Source organism: Bactrocera oleae, chromosome 6 (genome assembly GCF_042242935.1).
Source record: "Bactrocera oleae isolate idBacOlea1 chromosome 6, idBacOlea1, whole genome shotgun sequence".
NCBI lineage: Eukaryota > Metazoa > Arthropoda > Insecta > Diptera > Tephritidae > Bactrocera > Bactrocera oleae.
This window is the reverse complement of record NC_091540.1, coordinates 67,994,685-68,012,000: the sequence shown is the minus strand read 5'-3', so window position 1 is coordinate 68,012,000 and position 17,316 is coordinate 67,994,685. Positions and strand designations below refer to the sequence as shown.

The window sequence follows — 17,316 nt, the reverse complement described above, 5'->3', positions numbered from 1 at the left end:
AGGATCTTTCCACTGTATTCGCCCACCGGGCGAGTTCGGTTGTGCAAAAAGCTATGTGTTGGTTTGAAGCCCCTTTTTGTGCATCGAGTGAAGTACAGTTGAAGTTATCTCTAACATTAGTAGTTCCTTAACAATTTATATCATGGTAAAATGCGTCATAACAAGAAAAAACGCTAAATTCGGTTCCACCGAAGTTATAGTACTTTTCACTAATACAAAGATTCCCTACAAGAAATGTGATCGATCAGTTTGTATGGCAGCAATATGCTATAGTGACTCTTTTCGTATTCGAGAACCATTTAGAGCGAAAGAAGTTATCGAAAAATTAAAAAGAAAAGTACAATGTAGGAGTCCTTGACTTCATGACGAGTCGAACTTCAACGTTTTTTGCCACTTAAATACTTGTGTTCCTTATAAAGTAGACTCTCCAAAACACGCAGCATTTTCAATGACTCCGTAGCCGTGATTGTATTGGAAATACAAAAATTCAAGCATTTCTTCTCAAGCATACTTCCATGGTAAATATCGCCAGACAAAGTTTTCGCGTCGCAAACGAACACCTGTCAAACACACTCTAATTGGCATATGGAAATCAAACTTCACATGAGGAAGGTTATATCAATCTAGGAAAAATATGTTTATTGAATCGGTTTGTGCGCGATAAAATTCGTCTAATGTTCCATTGGCAGATAATCACTCAAGATCAAAGTCGTGCTGGAGATGATCTAGATACAATCTGTTTGTTCTACATAATGGAAAAATGTATTCTGTCAAATAGCTAACAAGTTTTCCTAGTAAACCTGTCACATACATACATATGTACTTGTACATTAGAGTGGAGCGAAAAAAAATTTTTTTTTTTGATTAGCCTGAGAGTAAAATTTGTAGATTATAAAAAAAGAAAATTTTTTATTTCATAAAAGTGATAAGTGTTCTAGAAGCTGTCCGGAGCCCTCTCAACCTGCTTTCCTTAAGCGTTAAAATACATTTTTAGTCAAAAACTGTCAAATTGGGGAATTTTATATAAATGTGAAGAGTTTAACAAAAAAAACCCTTTTTTGTCCAAAAACATTTTTAACTCGAAATTTACTTTAAAAGTGGGCCCTCTAGATGTTAAAAAAAAATTTTTTTTTCGCTCCACCCTAATGTACTTACAGATAATGAAATATAGCTTTGGGTCTCCGATCCAGAAATACCTACACCAGATTTTTCCTTCATCCAGACTTTATACCAATACATACAAATACATATATTATGGATCCATACGAGCACTTTATGCGATCGGAAAATCTTGCTTGTAATTGGTTTCGGCAACAAATTTATCTTAAATAAATGCCTCTAAAATATTTAGTAGCTTATGATAGATAGCGGCAGATATCAGAGCTTAAGTGAAAATCAGTCGCTTTTTAAAGATCTTTCGTGAACTGTGAAATCAGACATTAGATCCCAATGGCTTTATTAAGATTTTTGTGCGTATATAAAAGCTTATTTCTTGCTTTCCAGATCGAAATATGGTTTAAGATGGTTTTAACATGATTAATTTTACCACAATTTTAAAATTCTTAAATTATCGCAAAATTTTTTCAATTTCGGTGTATTCAATGGAAAAAAGATTTCTTTTTTTTTGAAGATCTCCGAAAAATTGATGATTGAAGAAGTTAAAGGAGAAACAGCCACATTTATGTCCGAAAAAAATTCGGGTTTATGAGATGCATTAAATACTTTGAATGGCTTATAGTAAGTATCGGGAGTATCTCATAAACTTATTATCTTTTGGTATCCCAAAAGGCTCCTATAATCAAACTACCATATATATATCTACTTCTTCAAAAATTCAGCTACATTAGGGTGCGTATTCATATTTTTTAAATAAACGTATCTAAGAAAGATGTCTATTTGGAATTTAGAGAATGTCTTTCATTAAAATAAATATTTTACAAAGAACAGCTACCACCCTAAAAAATACGAGTACATTTCACGTGATGTGTGTGTCGTCATTAACCGCAAATACCACAAATAATTAAAATTTAGCAGCTATTGCGCGTGCCACAAAAATTATTAGTGGAATGCCACATATGTCATTATTACCTAATTTGGATATGTCGCACACACACACACCCAAGTGTTATAGTGCGAAATGCGTCGCACAGACACACCACAACAGCAATTTTAAATAATGTCACAGACAATGCTTAGCAATGGCAACAACCATCAGCCAACTCCCCGTTAGAAATGCCGAAGGCTGCGACATTTGCCATTTTAACGAGATTAGCCGAGTTAGCGTGGCGGACGTGCGTGGCTTTATCTGCCTCAGTCTCTTTGCGTCTCTGTGTCTGCGTCTGCATTCTGCGTATTTTATGCACTAAATTGCGCTCAATCAATTTTAATCGAATCTCATCGAATTGGCGTGAATCCTCGAACAGGGCTTGTCAGTTTCATCGTCAACACCAACACCAACAAGCGTCAGCTTTGACTCAGAGTCGCATTAGTGTTATGGAATGGTCGATAACGTATTCTACTTTGCTACTACTGCCACACAAGGTGCTGATGTGGAGCGCGGGTGGTGGAAAAAAATCGTCATCTAATTTACTTCGCGGTTTGCATACAAATTTTAGGCTGCACTTTTTCATTAGACGTCGCTGCTTGACGGGTCGGTGTCGCCAACGCAAGGATTCACTTGTACAAGCAAAATGTACATATGTTAGTGTATAGATATGCTTCGGTGATATGACGTGATGTGTGGTTAGATTATGGGCCACGCGTAGTCACGCTCCTCTTCATTATTATCGTCACGATATGCATTGCTTTCTTTTGATCGCATGAATTTATTATTAATTGTACGATTTTATGACTTCAAGCCACAATTTCGCATTGGTTCGAGTTTAAATGAGTCTAGTTTAACATGTTGAAGTGTGAATTGGCGGTTTTAAAAGGAAAATTCCGCGGACCGGAGTTTCTTCAGTATCTTCGTTTAATTCGTCCATCCATCTTGATCTTACTATTCTCTATTATATTTAATGAGTTTATCCGCAATCTAGTAAATTTTTCCGGCTTATAGCATAGTTCTTATGCTTCAAGAGCTAAAATTAAAAATATATTTTTTTTCTATTCCTATGTTGGTCAGCATTAGCGAGTTTCTTCCGAGGCTTTAGTTCGGCTTTTATGACAGGTTATTTTCAAAGAGTGTCTAAGCTGTTCTAAATTCCCGTCTAGTCTGCTATTCTCCAGACTTCGAATCGCCTTTTAATTTTTTCCACGTTTGTTTTGTTATCGACGGGATGCACCGACGTGTAGGTGAAGTTGGCAGTTCAGTAGGAGGGGCTCTATAATCGTGTCGATATCTCATTAGCATCTTATTTATGATATAATTATAAACCACCTCATATACCAGCTCCTTACCACAATAAGTCTGCTTGTCTTTTTTGGTATATGAATTATGATTACTAAATAAAGCTATCAGATAAGATAGATGTATCCCAACTGTAAGTATATTGCTTAAAGACTCAGTTATTCTCGAACAAAGCCATTTTTACTTACTCTATTATTAAATAAGGTAACTTACAAGGTAACGACTTAGATAAACAATGACTGTTGCTTTAATAAAGCGCCTAAATGTAGGCAATACTCGATGCCCTATTTAAAATAGATTTACAAAACAGTCGTTGGCCAAGTAAGAGTAGTTGAACGAAGAGAAGATAAGTGCAATTTATCAAATCAAAAAATTATATTTTAAATTTTATAAATCTGAAGTTTTTTAAAACACGAAACAATCTGTTCAACACAGTTGTCATTTCACATTCAAAATAAAAATCAATCAAATTTCTCAATTACTCCTAAATTGCAGCAAACTACTTTGTAAACTTCTTAATGACTTTTAAACTATGCAAGCGCATTTCTATCAATTTCTAACTAGCATTTGCAAGTTTCCAATGTCTCTTAAGGTGCGCTTAGAGAGTTTAAGAAAACTTTTCTACCCACACATGCATACAAACAACACAACTGTTGCAGGAAAAAGTTTCATCTGAACGCCACGAAACTTTCTATGAATATTTACCCAGTGGTATTTTCGAGAGAGGTAAACGATTGTATATACTACTACAATAATATAATGTGTTTTTAAAGAAAACTTATTAGTTAACTACGAGGTGTTAAGGCATCGAGCTAGATAAGGTGATCTTGAGCATTTTCAAATATAAAAGCATAAATAAATAAGCAAAATACTACACCTCTTTGTTAGTGGTTAACAATAATTAGATGTAGACAACAGTGTTGTTAGTCGGCTTGACATCACATATCGTTATCACGTACCCTATTATGTATTTGTCCTAATAAGTATGCCTCACATTCTGGCAGCCGTGAATTTCCTGGCATACTTACTAATGTAAGTGAGGTCGTCGTCAGGTGACCCCTAAATTGATTAAACCAAGGATCACACGAAGGATTGGTGACTGTGCTAAAAGTAAAAGATGACCTTTGAAAGGGACCTCTTGAAGGGTTTTTGACCTTACTAAAGTTGAGCAAAAAGGTCATAGACTCATGAAAAGTTGTGCTAAAACTAAACAAAATGAGTGAAGTTGGTCCATGATATACCTTAACATAAATATTAAGTATAACGATTATCTTTAATGTAAATGGTTGTTTGCCGAATATATGGGTAATTGTGTAAGTTAACATGAATATTGAATATGAACATATTTTCTTTCTGTTAAACGTCCCTTAGCCCAAATAAATATTAAGTATATTATTTATGATACTAAGAATCTTCACTTTCATGTTAAATTTCTTGATAATTCATATTTTCTACCTAAAACCTGAAAAATATTTACTTTTCTTTATTTTATCTTCTTTTTTCGTACTTTTATTCAATCCACGATTAGCCGAGTGATATTTGATAGTTGCTCAATTTATTCGTACTTCACTTCCCACTGGGTTAATCCTCACATCAAACTTTTTGCTTGGCCTTGTGCGACATTTCATTTCATTTCACTTCTAAATTTGTTCTCTCACTCCTTTCTAAATGCCGCAACTGGCATTCCACTAACGGCGTTGCACTCTAATTGCGTTATTAGTGCGCTGCCATGTTGCAAGAGACAACTTCCCATTCACTTGCCTAATCACAGTATCAGACACCGCGCTGCTTTCACTCAGTTACGGCTGCTGTGGCATTCAAATGCTTGAACAACACCGTTATAAATGGTTGCAGATATCGTCATGAGTTCATGTATGTGATTATATTGGTTCGCAGATCTGTATGCTTATAAGAGAAAGAGGTAAATTTAGGCAAGTGAGAAAATCCATAATAGACTTGATATTATGTGGTGTTGCCAGACTGTAGAGAATTATAAAGCAATCCAGTAATTTACGCTTTCAATTGCAAATGCATTGTTGACGTGTGAGGATCTCCTCTAGAGAATGAAGTTTTATGACCGTGAAATAGTAATTTTTGTGTGAATATTATATGGGACATATGTGTATAAAACATGAGTTAAGGATATATTAAATCAAAAATGGTTATTGACCTCAGAAAGGATTGCTGACTTCGCTAAATAAAGAAAACGGTCATTGACCTTAAAAATGTATGGTTGTTGACCTCGCTAATAGTAAACAAAAGGCTCACCTCGCCAAGGGTCATTAAATGGATGAGTGCTGTTGTAGTCATTTGTATGACAATGCGAGGATATATTTGTAATAAAAATACCCTTAAAAATTTAAATGGGCTTATCATTTGTAAGTTGGAGTCCAAGATCTTCCCTGCCCTAACTTTGTTCATCGAGAGTCGACTTATGTTCTCAATCGCCTGTGAAAAGTAGTATTTGTTAGACATAGTCGTTATATAAACCCATAATTTTCTTAAAAAAATTTCAATCAAAAGTGCAGAATCTTCTCTGGCAGAAACCCTCAGGTCCATATAATCGGAAATGCAGTAGTTTCGAATAATATACGAATGTAATCTTAGCATGATTTGAGGGTTTTGTATGGTCACTAAATTATTTATTATTCCTACTTACATAAACTGTAACAGTACATAAACGGTTTGAGTAGCACAACTGATTGGGAGTTTTTAAAGGGGCCCAGTTTCAACTTGAACGTATTTGTAGAACTATAGCATTATGAAAACCTGGTTCATAGTGATTGAGCTAATAAAATCACCCAGCTATGATGAGTTACATCCATCCATACACATTCATATTGGGCGAAGCAAAATACTGCCGCTGACTTGCATAACATAACATAAATGCGTTGCTTATACCTTGAGCGTTCGGTACTCACCTACCTTCATGGTACTCAAAGTTTTAGTATTAAAAATACGCTTCGTAGAGTTTCATTTACATTTGATCAGTCTCTGTTTTTTATTTCTCATTTGCTCAAGGCTCAGTTTTTCTTGAGTTTACCTAATTTTCTGATTCTTCTTAATGAAACATAAAACCACAAAGGAAGAGCCTTAGTATGAAGGTTACAAGGTTTCTAGAAATACTTAGGATTCCAGTATTGAAATTTTTTTGTCGAAAAGGAACTCAAAGGTTCTTAAATCGTTCACCGATTCCAGCACACCCCAATTCCCTGTCGATCCGCTTATTGCAAATATACTCAAAGTAACAGTATTAATTAACGAAAGCGACGATAGCGTACTTAACACCTTCGGAGCTTTAAACGAATGCCTATCTCCTCTTGTTGCCATCGAACAGCGTTCAATTTGTAAGCTGAGGTTATATTTAAGTGGCACTTCGCATGCAGGAAATGCGCTGCACTTAACATAAAAAGTCAACAAAGTGAAATGAGTAAAAAATGGAATTTTTATTTTTGATACTTTACATGCTATTTGCTATGTAATGTGGCAGCGGCAGCAATAACAACAACAATAACGTTGGCGAAAGTCAGGCAATAATGGCAAAAGTGAATGGCGAAGCAACAATTTGCTATTAGTCCCTTACAACAGGTTGTACACATGACAGGAGGCGCATTTTAAGCGATACGCTGGGAGCACACACACACAGAGATACATACATACATATGTATATGCGACCAATCAGCATGCCACACAGACAAGCACACGCATACGTTACAATGTTGACTAGCAATTCACACATGAATGCACATGCCCTTGCAGCGCACACACATACACACTAGCACATAATTATATTTATGTACATATGTGTGTGTGTGTGATACTGTGAAATCAATAATGTGGCGTCAAGTGCCATGACTCAAAGGACATCGAACAACGATAGAGCATGATGAACTGAGTCGAAGGGGTATCGAGGGGCAGAAAGTAACAGCGAAGTGAAGTGCAGGCCCAGCCGGCGCAACAAGCCATCAATAAAATTGTCATAAATTCATTTTTATATCAAATTGATATGCACGAATGCGAAGCGGTGTTAAAGTGTCGAGGGCCGAGCGGCGCTGAGCGGTGAGTGGCGACTGACGAGCAGAGCGGTGGGCAGCGTAGGCGCGATGAAAGCCCTCAGTGGCAGCGCAACGAGCACTTTACAATTCGCAACAACTAAAGTGCCAATGCAACGCTGGGACGTTTGTGGAGTTTGTGGCAAGCAGTGAATGCCTCGACGACTGACACTTTGGGTGCTTGGCGGACGTATAAAAATGGATAAAAATAACAATTTTATACGAAATGCGAATGAAATGAAAAGTTTATAAATAACTCATGTGTGTCAGTGCATTCGTGTGCATGTGTGTGTGTGTGGGTGCAAGTGTGAAGTGTAGGCGCAAAAACTATATGAAACTTTTATTAGCTATGCAAATGTGGCGCGTTAAATTTTTCTCTCACACTTCCGGCAGCACTCACTCTCTCACGCCGGGGCGGTGCTTTAGTGTGCCACATACGTCAATACATGCAACACGCTGCCAAAGCGTTTGTGAAGCGTTGCGCACTTGTTGCCTCGCATGCAATCAAAGCTCATGCCACAATACCACACATATTGCGCTTTAATATACAATTCATAAGTGGATATTGTGAAGTGTGTGTGTGTACATGGCGACACGTGAGCCGCTGATATGTGGTTAAGCGGTTGGAGGCATCGATGACTGTTGAAAACTATTGCACGCAGGTGTAATGCAGGCGTGTCACCGCACATTAAAAAAGGGCGTTAATGCTTTTTTGAAAATTGTTGTTGTGAAAACTTTAACGAACGTTCGCCAATATTCCACATGCTTATGTGATAATAGATGATATGAGGTGATTTAATTAAGTGAATGTGATGAATTTTGATGTGGTATTATTTGAAGAGTTGTGATTAAGTTAGATGTGATGTGTGATTATGGGATATAATGCGATGTGATGAAATATGATATGATGTGATACGATACGATATGATTGAATTCTACGAGAGATTCTACGAGATGATAATTGGTATTGGCTTAATATGCGATATGATGTCACATAAGTAAATGATGCGAGTAAATAAAATGATAAGATTGATGTTAAGTGTTTTGATATAAAGTGAAGGGAAGAGATATGATATGATGTGATGTAATTTGAGGAAATATATAATATATATATTCGATATAATGTATGATGTGGTAATATTTGTTTCTAGCAATGGTGGATTCAATATGATGTGATGTAGATGTGATTGAAAGTGATGTGTTTTAAAGTGTCTGAATTTGGTGAATGTGGGATCATATGATGGGATATATACTTATAACTTAACATGATATTATTTAGTTAATGTGCTGCAAAAGGTGTATTATGATCTCTTATTATGTGATTGAGAATTACGTGACGATATATGTCATAATAAATGATATAAGGTCAGACGATGTCATTTGGAATGATACTGATAATGTGATGTGATATTATAGATATTATATAATATGTAGCTATGAAATTAAATACGATGCTTCAAATAAGCTGTGAATGAGCAGATGAGATTTGATATCGAGCAATGTAGAAAATTTGATCGGACTTTGTTTGTAATGTAACCTTTCGTAAAATGACTTCATCTGATGCATCTACAAGTAGATGTGTTGCATCGAAGTGATTAAGTAAAATATACGAGTACATTCATATGTAGCTAAAGACTTCCTTATAGCTATTTTATGGCTCACTTGCATTCATATTTCTTTTAATGGAACAAATTTCCATGAGCAAATCTGACGATATAATTAAACATTTTATTACACAAACAAAATATTGTGAATTTACGTACATTACTTACTCAAACAACAATAGATATGAATGAAGTTACACCATTACACCTCTTAACGCATTGCACATAAACAATTGCCACAATCTTCGTAAAATTCCCTTAAAAATTTGTTGCAACTTGCTGATGTTTGCTTAAATTGAGATACTATTGTGTAAATATTTGCTTACATAATTAACTTAATTCATTTTGATTTTCAGACAATGTTGCAGTGAGAAAGCCAATAACGAACTTAATGGCTTAGCCGACTCCATTCCGAAGCGAGCGACTGAGTTGCGCAGATAGTATTATTGTGCTGGTGGTAGCGGTAAATCAATGAGACCAATGAAAATGTTGAAGACAACATGCCGGAAATGCTAAGCTAATTGTTTGCACAAGCAAAATAAACAAATGATAGACGTCTAAGGACACACACACACACCCATACATACACACATGCTTCCTTTGGATAATGATAATTGAGATGAAGCGGATAAGAGTGATAATTATGATGCCTGCTTGTTGCATGAATATCTGTATAGGAGAACAGCGGCTGCTTGAAGGAAGTTCATTGATGCGAATTGCTGGTTGCTTGGTGTGTAGGTGTTGATGTAATCAAATATAATACCTGACCAGCTCTTTTGCAAATGGTAATGCAGTAATTCTGGTGTACCTGAAAGCGATGCATAACATATGAGGCAAATTGAATTGATAATGTTGCAAGTGGAGTTGAGACTTCGAATGCATTGTTGACCTAAGCTTATTTTAAGGTTATTTATTTGGTTTGAGCAATACTGGAAGAATAAATCGTTGAGAGAAGAATTATTGATTTTAGTATTAAATTTTTTTTTGAACATAGAGAACAGTTGATAGTTCTTTCCACGAAATGCTACTCATAAATTGCATAATAGATGGGTTTGGACATTTCCCTACTCTTTGGAGTTCATCTGAACAATCAATATCCGGTTCAGCTCATGAGAACGAGAATTTTCGCCTGAGGTTCTTCTAGACCATCGTTTTGCTTAAATTTATTATATATTTTTGCTCTTTTCCTCCTTAAATCATAATATATTTTAACTTTATATATCTATGCACGTAAGTGTATTATTTATTCTGTGAAATCTTTCCCAATCTAACTTTATTTTGCCTAAATGGAAACAATTTCCTAAAATCAACTCTACAAAGGTCGACAATTTTTTTTGAGCGAAATTTAATTTGAAAACCATTGCCGATATCTTAGATATATATGCATATGAATGTACATATATTATATATAAGATACTGCAAGATCTTTGGCCTATTACGGGAGTTGATCGGAATATACTTAAGATCATATTTGATCCGAACTGGTACAACCTTTTTATGTTCGTGTAAAGCTTTATTTCAATATGTCAATTAGTGTGAGTTTGACAGCTGTTTGTTTACAACCAGTCCGGGTCAAATTTGATCTGGAGTTTAAAAGAGGAAAAAAAAGTTATTTTGTAAATCGATATTTTGGAATACTACGGCAAAAGCATAAAAAAACACCAAAAAGAAAACACCTTTCATTCTTTCGAGGACCATTGTTTTAGGAATTTATTGTTTTACAAATAATCTAATAACAACTATCCAGTGACACCTATTAAGACACTTGATCTATAACAAATTAATTTTTTTAAGAATTCAGCAAAAGGCTTTAAGAAATTAGCCAATCGCAATTGCTTGAAGCGCCAATTATAAAATTTAATTTGGATGTAATAAAGAAAACTCCTCTAAGCTTCCTTTGTAGTTTCACCTTCACGTTCTAATTCTTTGCGACGCACATGACGCATGCGCAGATTCGTGCAGAGGCGTACGGAGCAGAAATAGGCGATCTCTACAATACTCAGTATAGACACGCCCATAAAGAGACCCAACAAACCGCCGCAGTTGGCAAGAAAGTCGGTGGTACCGTATAATTCCGAGCGTCTAGAGGTTAGAAATTGTGCTTCTTTGAAAAATATTGACACGCGGGACATTTTATTCCTGTAAAACACATGAAAAGGTAAAACATTTGGAAAGAAATTTTTTTTGAGCATTTCTCTGCGAGCATAAGTGCTAATAATGTTGTATACTCGTACTTTTTAGCATCATCGTTGTGAATTTTTACTCACTTTGTTATAAAATTACTAACGTCTTGCTGCTTAAAAGTATTCGCTATCATTTTATAATCGAAATCTGATTGTGATATTTCCGCTTCATAAGCGATGGAAGTACACGAAGGTAAGCAATCACATTCGGTACGTCCACGCACGTTTTCTTCTGCATTTTCCGCGCCCTGATTGAATTCCTTTAGTAAGAGTTGATCCTCAGCTTCGTTGATGCATTTCACATTGCTGGCGCCACAAACCGGTGTATCTGGTGTGTCTGTTGAAGCGGAATAAGGTTAGCCATTAAACAAAGACTTGATACTAAACTCTATGGACACCTACGCGGCATGGAGAACTTAACACAGCCACATTGGCTCAGTGTGAAATTCGACAAGCACTCGAGCTCACAATTACTCTGCGTATAAATTTGGAAGTAGCGCAAATAACGCTCCTTTTGGAAGTAACACTGACGTCTGTGGAATATTTGTATAAAAAAATGTATTTAAAATTTTTTTGGAAAATTGAAAACCCACCTATGTGGTTCATAGTGCCGCAAGCCCTCCGAGGTGGTTATAATTTTTGGTTTTATCGAAATCAAAACCTCCTGATCGAAGGGTATACGGAAGTATTGCTTCGATATTTGTGCCACCTCACCGGGTGTATGCAAAATGATCTAGATGGTGATTGTGATTAGAGGTTGTACTATATCTATAAGATACTTAAGACTTAAAGAGCCATATTAAAATATATGCGTCCCTAATATTTTCGGAATGAAAATTATGTATTGTACATATGTCACATTATAGAGTAAAATTATCGTTATCTTTATAAAAATATACTAAATTTGAAAAAACCAATTAATAATAATTGATAACGATTTAAATTAATCGATAAAAAATTTAAGGAATCGAGAGATTATCGACTTCTCATAAAACTTATCCAAAAAATTAACGATAAATTTGTGGCGAAAAATATTACTTAATTATATTATATGAATATGTCAGCAAATGATCATACAAAATTAGGGTCGCCATATAATTTATGGAATTCATAACAAAATATTGGTTTTTAGTAAGAAAATTTGGAACAATTAAAAAAACTTTAACTAAAGATTTATAAAAATAAATATCATCTCACCTTAAAACCTTGCACCGGACCGCGACACATATTATCAAAATCCTGTTCGAAGCCATTTAGCACCATATATAGACCAGCACGCGCTCCGGGGCCCAGCACACGTTCCGGATAGGTTTCAGGATCGGCACTTGCGCTATAGCCATCTTCCACATTCCAATCGGTGGCCGTACGATTGTCAGTTTGGAAAAGCATCTCCTTAATCATGCTAAGAAAAAAATATAATCATATTTAATTTAATGAGAAAATAAAGCGTTTTGTCAAGAGCCACTGTATATATGTAATTCTAACCCTTCCGGCCGGAAAATCTCCATGGGACTCAATGAATTGAAACTGTAACAAACACCCTCTTCGGTTATAAATTTCTTAAAAATTTGTTGGCATTTTTCCGGTGAGTTACGCCACTTGCAATTCAAATAGGTTTCATTGAACACTGGTGTGATGGCGCTCAGCGAACTTACGATCTCAGAACCCGATGCTAATAGGTGACCAAATTTGAAATCGGTTAACAAGTGGGCGTCACACACTTGAGCCAGAGCCTCCATGCGTACGCGCCTGCAATTTCAAATAAATTTCGTGAGTCTGTTTTTTTTTTCATTATTGTTTTCTTACTCTTGTTCCGTTAGGTTAATCTGGGAAACATTGTTAAATCTATCCGATATTTTCCAGTACAAATCGGTGAAATTTAAAACTGTTTGTCTTCCTTTTGTTTCAGTGCAAACCGTTACAGTTGGAAAGGGTATTTGCCAGACAGGTGTGGATTTCTCGGCGAAAGACACAATTACTGGGTTATTGTTCCACTTATCCCAAATATTCATTATCAGCGTGGCGCAAGTATAAATTGAGAATATCAGCACAAATACCCAGAAAAGTCTGAAAATTTTTAAAATAAAGGTATCGAAAGTTTTTTTTTATACTTTCTTTGTTTTTAAGTGTAAATAGGGCAATTTCTATTTTCTTAAACTTTATACATTTTCCAAAAAAAAATATCCCTGTATATTCTATAGTTTCCAGAAACTTCTGGTAACATATAAGCTTTTCAGATTCCGAAAAAAGTTTGAAGCTTTAAATGTCCAGTTTTTTCCCCCCAGAAGTAGGTAAGTGTAATTTTAAATTATGAAAACCCTGAACTGGTATGCAACTCGATTCAAGAAGAAAGAAACTGCCACAAAACAGTTTCTTGAATCCTGAAATCATTCGAAACTATTTTAAGATGTTTAAAAAAAATATTTTATGTTGAATGCTGCACCTTAAAACTATATGAATAATTTTCGCTTTCAATTCTATAGAAAATTAAATTAGTATTACGTTAAATAAATAATTTTTTAACAAATATTTTATTTTTTAAAAAACAACTCTTCACTTCACCTTTCCCAACGCGGCCGTTTCGTTTCGCCCAAATAACGGAAGCCATGTATTGTACTGTAGTCACAGTATTCTTTCAGAATACCGCAGGTCGCTTGACATTTGTTGCCATATTTAATCGCCTGCTTTGTGTCCACATCGTCTGCGTCGCTGTCGTTGTCGATATTTTCTCTCGAAGCAGCTGCGGTTTTCGCCATGAGCGCCGCACGTTTCCTAAGAGGATTACAGAGGCAAGCGGAAAATTTAAATCAGGGTTTAAAAAGGAGAGATAATAAGTAAACTTTTTAAGTATTTTATAAATAATTTTCACTATTTTGTTTTTAATTATTTTTTAATCACATTGAGCTATTACTTATATTCGATTTTAAAATATTTATATTTTTGCTTTTACGAAATATAAGTGTTTACATTTTTTAAGATTTTTTTTTGTGTTATGTTTTATTGAACATTTGTTTAATTTTTTAATATATTTTTGTTTTGTTGAATTTCAGTTTTTATATCCTCATATTTATATTCCTATAGCCTAGAAGGAAACGTCGGAGACCCTAAAAAATGTAGATATTTTATATAAGTTTAGCATATCGAGCTGATTTGATTTAGCCATGTTCGTCTGTCTCTATATACGCGACTAGTCCCTAAGTTTTGAGATATTGATCGCAAATTTTTTCACACGCTCTTTTCTCTCCAAAAAGCTGCTCATTTGTCGGAACGGTCAATATCGGATCACTATAGTACATATACAAACATACATGTATGTAGCTGTCATTCAAACTAAACGATCAGAATAAAGTGCTTGTATGGGAAACTTTTACATTTGACGAGGTATATTCAATAAATTTGGCACAGATTATTATCCAAGACATCGATACAATTCTCGAAGAAATTGTTCAGATCACGCTACTATAGCATATAGCGGCCATGCAAACTGAACGATCAAAACCAAGTTCGTGTAAGATTTTATTTTTATTTTTGAAAAATATGGTTTCGGTGCTACCGGGCTTTATTAAGAGCCATATTTTTTAAATTATTTCTCTATTTTTAATCACATGGCTTAAACGTTTATATATATGTTTTTTCATGAAATTTTATTTACTTAAATTCGAAAATAATTTTTTTAACGGTTTTTTACACATTTCTAATTTATTCGTATTTTGTTAATATTAGATCATACATTTTTTTATAATTAAATTTTTGAAGTTGAAGAAATTCTCTTTTCTCTTTTGTTTTTTGGTTAATTAATTCTTTTTCGAAAATTTGTTTCTACAATTTTGTTTTTTTGTCTTTTACATTTTTACACTGAAACTTTTGTTTAAATTATCGTATATTTTCGAAACATATACATATGTATGTTCATTTCTTCTAATTTTTTTTTTTATAATTGTTTAATACATTTTTCAATTAGTTCGCATTTTCTTAATTATTTCAGTCAAGAATTGTGATTTTATTTGTTATTCGTTAATGGTTTGTTTCCAAACATTATCTTTTGTATTTCCAACTTCCATACCGAGTCATTGATTTGCTTTCGGAAGTTTGTTTGCAATCTTTTTCTTATTCAATGATTTATCATCTAGAAATATTTCAAATTCACTTTGCTTTTTGTTTTCTTTTCTTCAAAAATTATTCACAATTTTTCACACATATTCACATTAACAAGAATTACCACTGCAAAGCAGCTGGAATACTGCTCAATGAAGCCTCCTTTTGCATATCCCTCTTCTCCTCGGTTTCCATATTTGCTCTACGTTTACTCTAATTCACCAGTAGTTTAACGCGTTTCAGCTTTTCTAAGCGTTTACTGCGAGCGCGTTACGATACTTAACCGACTGACGATAATTTGTGCATTCGCTTAGCGAATTACAGCGACTTTTATACCGTTAGATGACAAGAACTAGGCAGTAGCAGCGTTTTAGGTGTGTTAATTTCACGTTGGTGCGTTGGCGCCTTCAACTATGCAATGGGGAATGCGTTTTCCGGCTGAGTTGTGATGTAAATGAGTTTTGGGACCCCTCACTATCTGTAACTTTCGTTGCCGAAACTCCCAATTGAGAATTTACGCTCACTGAAATTGATATAACTGGCGTATAGTCCATCACTCTTCTTTCTTCGTGCTATCTTCACCATATGTGGCTATTAATTACTCTCGCTTTCGTTTGCACGCTTTGAAATTTTTTAACGCGTATTTCTCCTTTTAAATATTATGACGGCAATTAATTAATGTTCATGTCAACATCCAACGCTAATCCCAATTGGGATCACTGCGCTGATGAGCTTTTAATTCGCTCACCTTTATTAGATAAATGCGAATTAATGAAATAAATGCATTCGCGGGACTACTGAACAAATAGTAGTAGTGTTGGCAAACCCGTTGCCCATTATGGCATTATAATTCTACACAATTCTACTAGGTCGACACGTACTTTTAGAGTTACGGAAATTTGCATTCAGTGGTTTAATATATTGAGTGTATGACTTTATGCCATGCATAACATATAATCTTCGCTGATAGGAAAGAGATATCATTAAATATTTTCAATTATTTAAATGAGAACTAGACCAGTTTTGAATATACGCCGAATTTGGCATTACCTAGCGGTTCCGACAAATTAGCAGCTTAATTAGGAGAAAAGAACTTTTCCAAAATTTCAGATCGATATCTCAAAAACTGAGGGACTAGTTCGTGTATATACTGACGGGTAGACAGACATGGCTAAAGATCATATATTATATATATATATATAAACTTAAACTTCAGGATATAAAAACCCGAAATTGTATTTGGAAAGAGAATTGCCACAGAGCACACTATTAGCTTTTTGTAGATATTCAATATCTTTTTATCAACTGCTCAAACGAAAAAAATGGTTCCAAACAATGACACTTCAAGCCAATTGAACCTATCATGTAACTCAATGTTAATAAAATAAGAATACACAAACAACAATTTGTGATATTTGAACTCTCCAAATGTAATGATTACACCTAAAACATATAAAGCGGTCTAAAATATTTCCCATCTGAGGCTTTAACACAGAAAGATAGCAATTGGAAGAAGACAATTTAACTGATGCGCCAACATTAGAGCACACTGCAACAAATGGTAACAATTTTACAGTTAACTCTACATGCGCCAATTCAATTTCCATACAACCATTCAACCTACGTTGCCATCTTTGTACGTGTAAATATGCTGGTGTATTCATTAGGGTGAGCGATAACATTGTAGAAAAAAGTCTCAGCGAACCTTGGGAAGATGGATATAATTTTTATTTTTTAAATCAAAATATGTGTGTAGACTGACATTTGCAACCACAAAGGTATCTAATGGTGCTCTGGATAATGTCCGATTTAGGTAAATATATGCATTTGTATAATTTCCATTAGAAAATATTAAATACTTGAAAAAAAAAATTATTCTTCAATGAACTTTTTCTGAAACTCAAGCTCAAAAACTGTCAATATAGCTGTCAGATATCATGAATTTACCAAATGAAACATCAGTGTAACATATAAAAATGTGTCGTATTCCCCTTATAATCTACTCCAATATATAAACTATGTTTGATATATTG

The 17,316-nt window shown here is 34.6% G+C and overlaps 1 protein-coding gene across 1 annotated transcript; it reads right to left on the bottom strand.

Annotated features, from left to right (window-relative positions):
- Positions 1-10,695: 10,695 nt before the first annotated feature.
- On the bottom strand, positions 10,696-15,566 carry ppk26 (pickpocket 26). The gene is made up of 9 exons (XM_014243851.3): positions 15,408-15,566; positions 13,751-13,960; positions 12,995-13,255; positions 12,674-12,937; positions 12,386-12,590; positions 11,782-11,921; positions 11,591-11,721; positions 11,273-11,525; positions 10,696-11,144 (listed from the first exon to the last, which is right to left on the bottom strand). Exons 1-9 carry the CDS (start codon positions 15,476-15,478, stop codon positions 10,892-10,894), a joined length of 1,788 nt encoding a protein of 595 aa, XP_014099326.2. The 5' UTR covers positions 15,479-15,566; the 3' UTR covers positions 10,696-10,891.
- Between the last annotated feature and the right edge of the window lie 1,750 nt (positions 15,567-17,316).

Bases quoted from the DNA above. Each gene is read 5' to 3' on its own strand.
- ppk26 (XM_014243851.3), bottom strand. From the start codon at position 15,478: ATGGAAACCGAGGAGAAGAGGGATATGCAAAAGGAGGCTTCATTGAGC. The intron at 13,256-13,750 runs GTGAAGTGAAGA...AAAAATTTTCAG, and splicing joins AAACGGCCGCGTTGGGAAAG to ACTTTTCTGGGTATTTGTGC. The intron at 11,722-11,781 runs GTGGGTTTTCAA...AATATTCCACAG, and splicing joins CGGCACTATGAACCACATAG to ACGTCAGTGTTACTTCCAAA.